The sequence below is a fragment of the Aquila chrysaetos genome, chromosome 15, assembly GCF_900496995.4.
Source record: "Aquila chrysaetos chrysaetos chromosome 15, bAquChr1.4, whole genome shotgun sequence".
In the NCBI taxonomy this organism is placed as follows: domain Eukaryota; kingdom Metazoa; phylum Chordata; class Aves; order Accipitriformes; family Accipitridae; genus Aquila; species Aquila chrysaetos.
In genome coordinates, this window is record NC_044018.1 from 19,645,643 (window position 1) to 19,657,870 (window position 12,228).

The window sequence follows — 12,228 nt, forward strand, 5'->3', positions numbered from 1 at the left end:
AAATGAATCTTTTTTACCAGAAAGCAATAGTCAGTCTACCAATGAGTGCACACAGTTGTACTGGGTTTGGCTAGGATAGCGTTAATTTTCTTCATAGTAGCCAGTATGGAGCTATGTTTTAGATTTGTGCTGAAAACAGTGTTGATAACACAGGGATGTTTTAGTTACTGCTGAGCAGTGCTCACACAGAGCCAAGGGCTTTTCTGCTTCTCCCCCCACCCCACCAGCGAGGAGGCTGGGGGGGCACAAGGAGTTGGGAGGGGACACAGCCGGGACAGCCGACCCCGACTGACCCAAGGGATATCCCACACCGTATGACGTCATGCTCAGCATGTAAAGCTGGGGGAAGGAGAAGGAAGGGGGGGACGTTCGGAGTGATGGCGTTTGTCTTCCCAAGTCACCGTTAGGCGTGATGGAGCCCTGCTTTCCTGGAGATGGCTGAACACCTGCCTGCCCATGGGAAGTGGTGAATGAATTCCTGGTTTTGCTTCACTTGCGTGTGTGGCTTTTGCTCTACCTGTTAAACTGTCCTTATCTCAACTCACGAGTTTTCTCACTTTTACCTTTCCGATTCTCCCCCATCCCACCAGCGGGGAGTGAGCGAGTGGCTGGGTGGGCCTTAGTTGCCGGCTGGGGTTAAACCACAACAAAGGTACAGGAAAATGCCCAAGGATGATTTAGTCACCCAGCAAAAGGAGAAAGGAGCCTCATCATCATCGCCTCACAAGAAAAGGCAGCATTTGGTGAGGAATGACTTTCAAAACGTCTTCTTTAACAAAGTTACCTTTCTCTCCTGGAGGCCCAACTCTGCCTGGACGACCTGGAGCACCTTTCTCCCCCTTTTCTCCAGCCTCTCCTGTTGATACAAAAGGAAACAAGAAGAATCATATTAAACCAGGACTATTTTCTGTTGGTGGCAATGACAAGAGTGCTATTCTCCCCAATGAAAATAAAAACCTACTGTAACAATAGAGGAAAAAATAAAAGCAGATGCAATCTGACTTAACAGCTTTACTTGATGTGTGGAGAATAGAGTTTCCTGCAGTTGGCGTAGACACATATTACTGAAGTCTCATACAATAGGTCTAGTTTTGTGGATGTTACTTATATCATCAACCTCCAAAAAGCCCAACAGCACAATTCACTTAAGTAGAAGCTTCAGAATTAGTCCCCAATTTAGCACATAATTTCTGGGCCTGTGTTCACTAAACACTTCCTGAGTATCTGCTAAGGACATGCTTAAGTCTCAAGTGAAAACGGCTTAAACTATAATATCAAATTTAAAAAAAAAGAAGAAAGTTTATGCAATTTACGGAGGCCGATAGGAAAGCATTGCTACATCCGTCATTTAGAGGATCATTTTTAAGCATGAAAGAGTACCTCCTAATCCATATTCTCATTTATACACTGTGCCTTTTAATCTCTGTGGTATGAACCACCGTGCATTGTACTTACTTGCACATGGCTCATGGCACATTATTATATTCAGAATATTTAAACATCAGTTTCTGTAAACGTTTGCCTCCCTTGTGCCTTTCATTGGAAATTTAGGGATGCTTAGCTTGTTTCCCCCCTACTACTGTACTACTCTTGTAGTTTGCCATTAACATAAAATTAAAATCTCTTAAACAAATAGAAGTTTAAAGAACGATTTACATAGCCACCTTTACAAAAAAAGATTTATACGAAGGAGAAGAAAGTTCTGTGGCTTCCATAGAAAAGAAAACGCCAGGATCTAAAAGCCAGAGCTAGCACAGCACACTTGATGCCCCAGCGCTGTATTTCTACAGAGGAGAGTGAGCATTAGCTGCTCTCCAGGAAGCTGAAGAGAACACCATAGCAGGAAAGTCAACAGTTACCATGTACTCCTCAAGCCCTGCTCTCTTGCGTAGCTGGCAGCTGTGGTTCAGAAAGAGACCACAGAGATTACATGTAAAAACAAGCCACAACATGGCATGTTTCAAACATGCAGCTGCCAGCTCTCTCTCCTTATTGTAGACATGGGTGGCTGTGAGCTGAACTCGCCTCTCCATCTGTTATATTTTCCTTCTTCAGGCTGCCAGCAGACTCCAGACCACCTTCCCTGCCTTCAGACATGCAAAAACAGGCCATTCTCTGACCTTAATGAGGACAAACTTCACATAATCCCCAGTGAATAATATTGTTAGTATGAAACAGGCTATTATTTGGCACATTTGCGAACGTCACATTTTTATTATCAGGTAACCAATAGGCTTTGTATGATTGCCTTTCGCCCCTCAGGGCTGGTTATGAGTTCTTTGCTTCCCAAAGATAAATCCTGACAATGACTTTTCCCTGCTCTCTGGAGGCTGAGAGCAGGCTATTACAGCCTATTGCTTTACACGTTCTTCAGAGTGAAAGCTGTGCATTAGGGATCGGTAAAATAGATCACTCTTGCTTCAGGCCATTACACTTGCCTGCATTTATTCCTATAATAAGATGACACTGCATTCCTTAGTGGGGGTGTTTGAGAAACATTCCCTGGGAGGAGATTACCCCATTACAGGCCCAGCTACAGACCACTCTGCATTTTTTGTTATCAGTTTTTTTAAGCAGCAAGACCTTGGCCAAGAGGGACTGATCAGTGGTCCAGTTCAGCTTTGCTGTATTTAAGTCCCTACTTTTGCTGTACGTACCCTGAGCACTGTGCAAGCTGAGGAAGCAAAGACCGTGCAGGTGTCGTGGGCAAGAAAACAGTTTTCTGTCAAGGAATTTCAATCAATGTAATTTATCACCAATTAACACTAACTTTTAACTTTTGATTCCTAAATTAGGAAAAAAACCAAACAAATGAACTTAGAGAAAGACACCTCTGCACCCCCCTTCTGGTCTCCAGCCCCTGTGCTGCACGTTACACCCAGACACTTCAGAGCAGGAGGTTGGGATCAGTGCACTGCGGTCCCTACCCAGTTGCTCTGGCGTGGCCTCCTCCGCCAGCCACAGTCCCTTTGCAGCCATTCCTCCTGCTCCGTCTCCTCTCCATCCCTTCCCGGATGGCTCTTTGCTCCAGCCTTACTGCATGGCAGAGTACCTTCTTCCTCAGCACAGCGCAGCTCTGGCCCACGCGGCTGGAGCAAGCAGCGCTCCGCAGCATCGTGATGCTCCACACCCCCAAAAGAAATTTAGCCCTGGCACCGAACTGAGGTACAGCAGGATCACAGGTATCGGGCACAACCCTGATGCTGCTACAGGCTGCTTCTCCCATCGTCACTGAGAGAGATCTTTCGTAATTCAGATGATATATCTTACCATTGCTGTCGAATTGCCTCCTTTTGTGAATTCTTTGGGACAGAATTTGTCTCTATGTTTGCATCCTGCCTACCTTGAGCTGTACCATCTACCATAATGAAAATAGCACACCAAATATTAACTACGTGAGCTATCAATCATTCCTTGGCTGGTGATAACATTCTTCCATTACTTGTACTCCCTGTGTGAGTAGACACATCGAGTGTGGGCGTAAAAAAATTGGTTTTATTTTATTTACATAGCATTAACTTTTGTATGGATCGTATGCCATTGAGACTATTAAGACAATTCCTGCTTTAGATTCTAGAAGGGAGACAAAACAAGGTGGCAAACAGAATTTAAGCTTTGAAGGATTGTTCCATGTTATTTTTTTCTCCACAATAGTAGTCACTTCAATCTCATGTGCCTATCAAAAGGAACCAAACTTTAGGCAAAATACGAGTGAGCAATATAGTGAGGCTTCATCATCCATCCCTTCTTCACACACAACACACTTTTCCCATTATTAATATTGTCATCTTTCTAAAACAGGGATCAGTCTGCTGTCTGGATTCTCAGAGCCACTGTATTTTTCCCTTCCACATTTCATCTTACTCTTTTATATTGTTGAGGTTATAAAAAGAAAAAAAAGAAAATCAGTCCCTAAGACCTATGCAGCTGACCTTAAACTCATTTGTGCCTTTTTCTATTCTTGGTATCTTTACCAGCTTTCTTCATCTTTCACTTCCACCTTCATTCTCATCTCATCCCGCTTCCGATTCCCCCTTTTATTTTGTGGGGTCCTAATTGGCTTTCTGTCATTTTCTTGGGGTTTTTTTTGGTTTGTTTTTTTTTTTTTTAGTTTCCAGTCTCTCCACTCAGTCTCATTCTTTGTGCCCTTCTTTTCTCTTTTCCCTTTATCTCTTCCTGTTCTTCTAACATTTCTCCATTATGCTCCCACACCCTTGGGTACTCTTCCCTGGTGCTTTTCTCCTTCACCACCCCATTTGGGCTCCACTTTCTGCACCACCTCTTAGGCTTAACCCTCTCCTCCTATTTTTATCCTTTCACACATCCCATGGTCTCCCTCATTTCTTCCCCTTCTTCCCTGTACCTATTTTTCCCAAATCCCGACAGGCTCGTGCACAGTAACAGTGTGGGGCTCTGCTCCTCCATCGTTGGAGATGTTGCCAGCAGCCCAGCAGAGGAGGAGATGGGGCAGATCTAAAAGCCGCAGTGAGCCAATCCAACTGTGTGGGAGCCGAAATTTGGGCACGCGGCCACGTGTATGTTCAGTTTAAAGGGAGCCTTGGCCACCAAAATGGGTTGGAGCTGTGCCAGTGGGGGACAGCAGTATCTCATTACCAATTCTCTGAGCAGTCCCCCTGACAGCGTAGCTGGAGCCTTGATCGCTTTTTAGGGATTTCACATTAACTAGGGCTGTATCAGGCCATTTTGTGCTTCACTGAATTTGTACATCAATCTCTCTCACTTTTGCAAGGCTTACATCTCATGAAGTGGAGTGAAATCATTAACACATAATGGTTTTCAGGCTTCTCTGTTGTTTCCTGGCTCAGTATTGCCTCCTGACAAAGGGCCAGGGTCCCGCACTGTTTATATGTTTTAAAAAACACTGCTGCATATAATAATAATAATGGTCCTCACATAAAAATGGTAATCACAGATGTTAATTTTGACTGATTACATAAATAAGGAAACTAAGGCAAAGAAGTTGCAAAACTTGTCGAAGCCTGTCAACTTCTCTGAAATGAAAAACCGTTTCAAAGCTTCAGTCCTCGGTGCTGTGGAGTCTGACCCTTTGACCGATCTTCCATGTAACTTTAGACAACATATATTTACATCGGTTGTGTTCTTCTCTGTGAATCACACCAACAGCACTATCTTATGCCGATTTCACAGCAAATATATCAAAAAAATGAAATAACTTTACTCAAGACTTAATCAAACCTCAGAAGACCTGGATATACTGTTGTTCTTTCTAACTAGAACATCTGCAGAAGGTATAAATATTATTAAGACTTCAGAGGCCACTTACTGAAGTAAAATCAAAAAATATAGATTTTAGTTCAGTTCAGGCATCCAAAGCTGCATCTATAATAACAAAAAAAAAACCACCAGGAGAGTTTTTTGGCCCTGAAGCCAATTGGCAAAGTGCAACCCGCATCCCTACAGCCCAATTCTCTTGCTTCCAAGCACAGGGCAGCCACATCCAAACTGGGCAATGTCTGGAGAGGGCAGCTTACACCACAGCCAAACCTGCGGCCAGGCTGTGCTTGCAATTTAACTCTATGAACAGTTGCAGGACAGAACTGAGCCTTGCACTCACCAATCAATTAAGCAGCACAGACAGCGCCTGCAGTCCATACTATGGTCCTCAGGCAACTGGGTAAAGCCCAAGTTTGTACTAGATAACATTAGTGGCATCAATATTGTTAGGTGAGTTTTGTGATACTAAAATGCATAAAAACCTGGAAGGTTAGTTGTGCAGTTCTTAAAAAATGCGTTTTTTGTTGTTGTTGTTAATGATAAACTGGTAGCTTTCATGGGTTTTTTTGTCCTTAGCTAACAAGTATTTCCCCATTCTCACAGGTGTTACACTCCAGTAGAAATACCATAGCCTCCATAATGGAGATTATTGTTACTGACTAAACAGGGCTGGGATTTCACACCATAATAGATGCTGCTGCTTTAAAATGCTAATTCTTCCCAGTTGTTGATTTCCTATCTAAGGTACAGTTTTTTGCTACAAAAAGATCAATAATTTATTATGCCACCTTTTGGGGGCAATAGTTTGGGGGCATATTTTGTAAAAATATTGCTTTTGTCCAGAGAAACTATAGAAATGCTAAAAACCTAACTAATTTTTTATTTCTTCTAAAAGGTACTTAAGCATTTAAAAAATCAAGGGAACACAAACATAAGACTAGAAAATACAAAATACTTCCCATTACATTGCAAAATGGCAATGAAAACCTCTCCAGGTATAAAGCAGGGCCTGGTTTTACAGTTTTTGGGTATGTGTACCACTCCCAAGTATAAACACAGAGAAAGCAACCAGGCAGTGTATCAGAGTAACAAGCCCTACTGATCAGGAGCAAGTCTGGGAAACTTTGGCATGCATTCTCTGAACCGTGTTTATTTTAACAGACTTAAGTTCATCTTATGGACCTTAAAACGTCATTTTTAAGGAGGCTACAAATGGGACAAATAAGAGGACAAAGGTGCCAAAGGCACCTTCTTTGTCTCTGTTAGAAACTGTCAGTGGTGCAAATGAGCCTGTTAGAAAGAAAGGATTAGTATTTGAATGATGCAGTAGGCTTCCACATTACCTTTGAGGCCTGGAACAAGAATTTGAACAGAGCAGGACTCCTCTGCAATATGTTGAGGATATCCAGACCTTAGCAGTGACAGGAAGGCAAGGCTAATTAGAGTCACCAAGAAAACCAGATCTCTCTTCATAATGAGCACTTACAGGTCACTGACTCCTAAACAAAAGAATGAATAAACAGTTATAAGAATTCCAAAGACTTTCAACAGTTTCTGAACATATGCAGCATCCTACTACAAATACAATATATTTTTGCATGCCATAACCCACACAGCATAAGAAGAAGGTGTGCAGGTCCTCCAAGCAGGTTGTATGTTCCACAGACACACATGAAACATGCAGCAGCGCATTCAGCAGCTTGTTTTAGTGTTAGACAGGGTAAGATAAAGCTCAGAAGAAATTTAGTGAAGAAGCAGGAGATTAAGCAATGCTAATAATAAGCAATTCTGTGTTCACGATTTCTCATTGGAGGCAGGGATCTGGAAAGGTTAAAGGAGAAAATACAGTACATGGGCTTGCACTGAAAGATGTTAGTGCTAAGTTGCCACTTAAAAAGAGTGCATACTGCTCTAAAGAGGCAATTCAGTACACAATAAGACCAACCTAAAGGCCTGAAATTTCACTTCACATCCACCTGAGCACTGAAATTGTGCCCAGCAAATTGTCTGATACAATAGCCCTCATGTAACTCATTGAGGGTGGAAGGCAGATAGTATTCCACTATATCGTGCAATGAAGTTACATCAGAGTCTTCAATAAATCCTGAAAAGATTCACCTCTGAAACATACCCTTGTTTAAGCCTACAAGTGAAATGGCTTGCCTGGTATTAGGCTGTGAAGAGGTCTCTCAGAAAACAACAGTACAGAAATTGAGTTTGTGTGAAAGGACCATCAAAAGCCGATATTTAGGGGGTCTGACACTTTGACAAAAGTGTTATTTATGTACTTCTGATATGTTTTTCCAGTCCTTCTTTCACCAAGGTTCTGTACTACACACACGAGCTGAAAGTCATATCAGGGTTTCAAGAGAAAGTACCTGTATATCATCTTTTATAGCCACAATACAGACATGTGCATTTCACAGCTAGAGCAAGAAGATTGGGCTATATTACTCTCCACTCCCTGATTCTCTTCAAAAATAGGCCAAGTAGGATTAGGCACAGGTGTGGGGCCAGTACATGGGTCTGTGTGTCTCAACATGCTGGGGGTCTAGCGGGGTGGATCTGTTATCTGGGGGATGGTCTGATGGCATAACCGCCCTTCAGCAGAGACAGGATAATAAGGAGCTTCAGGGTGAGAATGAGCTGGTGGAACAGATACCAAAACTTAAGGGATGGAGCAAGAAGGCAGCAGACTGCCCTTGAATCTGGCCACACCTCCCCAAAAGGAGATTCCTAACCCCAGGGTACAAGGCACTGCATCTCGGTGTACTTTGTGGCCTAGAGGAGCTCACAGTATCCGCAGTGGACGGTGCTGCCTCTTTTTGCCACGTTCTTGATTCACAACAGTCAGCAAGCAAAAGAGGGAGCAACAAAAAACTAGCCAAGAGGAAAGGTTGCAGAGAAGGGTGTTTCTCCAGATCTTCCCTTCAAAGGCTTTTAGGGCCAGTCTTGGCACTTGAATAGTCAGTGCTTGTAGAGCGGAAAACGAGAGGGTCCATGGCAAGAACAGGCTTCGCAATGCCAAGTTAGGGACCAACGCTCTCTATGCGGGAAAGCAGCGAGCTGTTGTTGCCTCAGCCAGCCAGGAGGACGTGGCAGAGACTCGCGCCTGGAAGTCTCTCCCAGACACCTGAATGTAGGCGTTTAACCCTCAGCAGTGGCCACCTTTGAGGGACAGGGAGTGGGACCATCCTGGATGACAGCCCCACGGGTGCCCTGTGGGCTGAGCAAACAGGGCACTCGAGTCCTGCCCGCCTCTGCCTGCAGCTCCCACCCCACAGCCGGGAGAGCACCCGGCCACCAGCCTGCAGGACCGCCTAGGCAGGGCATCCCGAAGAGGGGCACTTCAGGATCCAGAAGAAGATAAGACAAAGAGGCTTTCAAGCCAAGTGGTTCAGATACACAGCTGAAAGCCTGGAAATTAGGCGGTTTCAGCATGAGCACCCAGCAGGCTGGTGAAAAGGATTCTCGACAGATGAGTCGGAGAGGGGAATTAAATGGCCTGAGACAGAAGAAGGAATTGAAATTAGGAGGGTGCTCCAGTCTCTGCATTAGTGAATAAAAAGGTAGCATCACCTCCTCTGGTTGCATTTTATGAGGTTTTAGATGTATCCAGACTACAACTGAAAGATCAAAGCTTCCAGGTACGTTAAATATTAATCTGCCTTTGCAAACTCCTACGCAGCTCAGAGATGAGACGAGAACTGTCAGGGCTGCTTGGTGGCTCTGCTCAGCAGCCAGACATGAAGGATTTTCTGGGAAAAACAAAACCTCCAACAAAGCTTCATCACATTCCCCACTGCCTGCTGCTGCTGCAGGGCGTACAAGCCTCAGAGACACAGGGGATACACCTCATCCTACCTCGTGATTGTTCAACTTGCAGAGAAAATGGACTGTCTAGAAAATGGAGCTTCCCAGTGTCAGTCAGGTCACAACACCTGGACCTGTATGAATACTCGGGAAATTACCTTGGTCTCAGAAGAGCCACTAACAGAGGAAATCTCTGAAGAGGTTGCAAATTAAATACTTTATAGAGTCTGCAGCTGCCATAAAGGGACACAGTAGTAGTAGAAATCAAACCAAAAGCACTTTGGATATCACTTTCTCCACCTTTTCTGCTTCAAAAAGGAACCTTCTCTTCTGCAGCTAAAATTGCGTTATATGATTGAAATAAGCATTTGATCTCCAGATATGTGCTACAGCAGTACCTTTCATTTTAAAATCCTGGAAAATTCCTTGCCTTTCTGACCTACCTTCAAGCCCTTTCAGACTCAGATTCATAAAGGCATTTAGAAAACTAAATCCCACTGAAATTGGTCCTCAGAAAAAGGCACCAGCCTGTTTTTTTCAAACACTATCTTAGCCCTGGTATTTGGAGTCTCCTCAGCATTGGTATAACCAATGCCAGAGAGAAGCCTAGAGAAGTTAAGCGCTAGCAAAGGTATAAGTATTTTCTCACTGTCTATGCAGGGGTCAGGAGTCAAATTTGCAGCACTTACAATGGTGGCCATTAAATCAGCATAAGCTGAAAGCTGTGGAAAAAAAAATGTGAGGACAAGGAAAAAGCAACATTTACACGGCCTTTCCTTTAAAAAAAAAAAAAAATAGCAAAATGCCTCTATTCCTATTAGTAATGGAAATATACCAATGCAAACAGCACAATAATTTCAAAACAACTTTTGAGACCTGTCAGCTTTAGGGAATCTGCCTCAGTTGCCAAGAGAGAAGAGGTTTATTAAGCCAGGCTTCAAGTGACAAATCCTTGAGAGGTCATCGGAGGATCCCCAAGGCACCACAGGCTCGCTCAAAACTGCTGCAGGACGGGCCAGGCCAGCTGGCACCCAGCACTCCTTGAGCTCCCCCCCCAGCTGTGGGTGGAAAGCTTGGAGATCACTTCGGCCAGCAAACGCCTCTTGCATGGAGACCCTGTATCTGCCAGCGGCTGCTCTGCAAGGGCCGGTGGCTTATTGCACGCTGTTATTTTGGACCTAGAAGCAACAACACAGATGATGTGACTAGTTGAATCCAAATGGCTGAGAAATGCAGAAGGAAAACGATGCTTGCTGGCATTAATGCTCAGCCAGCCAACAGCTACAGAGTGGCTGTAATCCTCTGTATAATCCTACAGGACTCCTCTTTGAGCTGTTTTTATTTCACTATTACTAAGTTGCTTTCACTCTTATTATGATTTTTTTATTATTATTTTTAAAACTATACTTCATTCTCAGGGATATGAGCCAAATTATCTACATTCAGAATTGAGTGCATTCCTGGTACAGACAGGCACACAAATTTGCAGAGCCCCAGCCACAGTTGGTGGGTGCTTTTCCCAGGCAGGTTTGAGTCAGCACTACAGACACATCAACAGCTTTCAACAGTTTTCACTCCCCGGACTTTTCAAGTCCTCGTCATCCACATCCCGACACCTCCCAGAACTATCTGGCAGCCTGCGTATCCTCAAACGCCCCAGCAGGCCCTAGCCGCATCCTAACGGACGCAACACATGCCCATAAAATCACGGCAATGAAATGCCAGGCTGTCAGGCTGTGACACAGACCTCACGCTATTTCAAACATTTTGAACAGATAAAAGCCAAAACCAAAAAAGTTATGAAGTCCCAGGGCTAGAAGGGTAACGCCAGGGCGCAGCGCAGATCACAGGTATGTTTCTGAGGGAAGCAGGGAGAGGCAGAAGCGACAAGCCTCCGGCACTGTGCAGGCAAGCTGCTTTTCACCCCTTGGCCCGAGGATCATTCCCTGGAGAAGATGCCTTCCACGCTGGAGATGAAACCTGTGTCGCTGACCTCTTCTTTCTCCATTACAGCCTTGCTGATCATCCTAACCTACGGATGTTTTGTGTAGCTATGCTTTTACTTCATCTAAGCATTTTCTCATTTGTCCTCCCAGCTCCCTCGTGCACTACCTTGAGTAATCAAGAGTTCACCATTTAGCCGGAATATAAAAATCAGAATCAATGATAAAGCTGCTTAAACAATGGGTGATCATTTTCATAACACTGCAATGCTCTGAAGTTAAATTGTATATGTTGATTTAAAGGTTAATGCAATGGGCTTGAAAGATTAAAAAAAAAAAAATCCCTAAATGCTAATACCAAAGAATAGCAAAAATGAGGACCATAACTGCCGTGACTATGAAGCCTCTGTGAAATCTATGGAGCATGGAGTAGCATAAAGCAGAGACATAACACATTTCAGGTCCTGATGATGCTGAAGAACAGCGAGGTTTGCTGCAGAGGACAAAAGAGTGAGTCTAAGCTGATGGGAAGCTTACATTACCTCAAAGCCTAACTGATAGGAAGTCATTGGTTACTCCCCAAAGTACACTTAATTCTGGCTCAATAGAGCTATTTCCTCAGCCGATGTTTGTGAGGTGTAAGGGACTATTAGTTCTGACTGTACAACTTAGGTGCCCTTGTCATATGTAGGAATAGTAGCCTCACTTTTCATCGAGAAGAATGTTTTTAAAAATTGAGAAAAAATTTCTTCCTGATGTAGTTCTGCTGAAGTCAATGAGTCTGTCAGAATTAACTTACTGTCATCTGCGCTGAAAATATAAAATCAGAGCTTCAGCAAGGGTGAGATGAAAATAGTGCCAGAAAGGGGTAAGTACATTTTCAAAACCTGTAACTAGAGGGAGATGGGACCCATGTGATTTCTTGCCCTGAGTGCCAAATCTCTCACAATAGCTCTGTATGGTTTTTTAGATGGCAGAGAGTAACACACAAGTAGAATTTTATCTTTGTCTGTGTATCTGTCAGAGATAACTAGAAATGCTAAAGAAAATTCCTCCCACAATGTTTTAATCAAAGTCCCTATTAGATGACAAGATCTCTGCCGTAGCCTTATTTGCAGCTGTAATTTACAGAAATAGTTTGTGATTTTGGGTGCCATCCTTGATATAAGTCAGATCAAATTTTCAGTATTCTTTACCACCCCAAAATAAAAAAAAA

At 43.6% G+C, this 12,228-nt stretch overlaps 1 protein-coding gene across 4 annotated transcripts in view; it reads right to left on the reverse strand.

The window, feature by feature from the left end:
* Positions 1-12,228, reverse strand: part of COLEC11 (collectin subfamily member 11) — a 48,657-nt gene that overhangs the window by 19,562 nt on the left and 16,867 nt on the right. For all 4 annotated transcript variants that reach the window (XM_030036985.1, XM_030036983.2, XM_030036986.2 and 1 more), the window contains exons 2-3: positions 6,600-6,755; positions 785-856 (exon numbers count right to left, since the gene is read on the reverse strand). In XM_030036985.1, coding sequence (XP_029892845.1) covers positions 785-856; positions 6,600-6,729 — 202 coding nt within the window. In that variant the 5' untranslated portion in view covers positions 6,730-6,755. The remainder of the gene's footprint in view (positions 1-784; positions 857-6,599; positions 6,756-12,228) is intronic.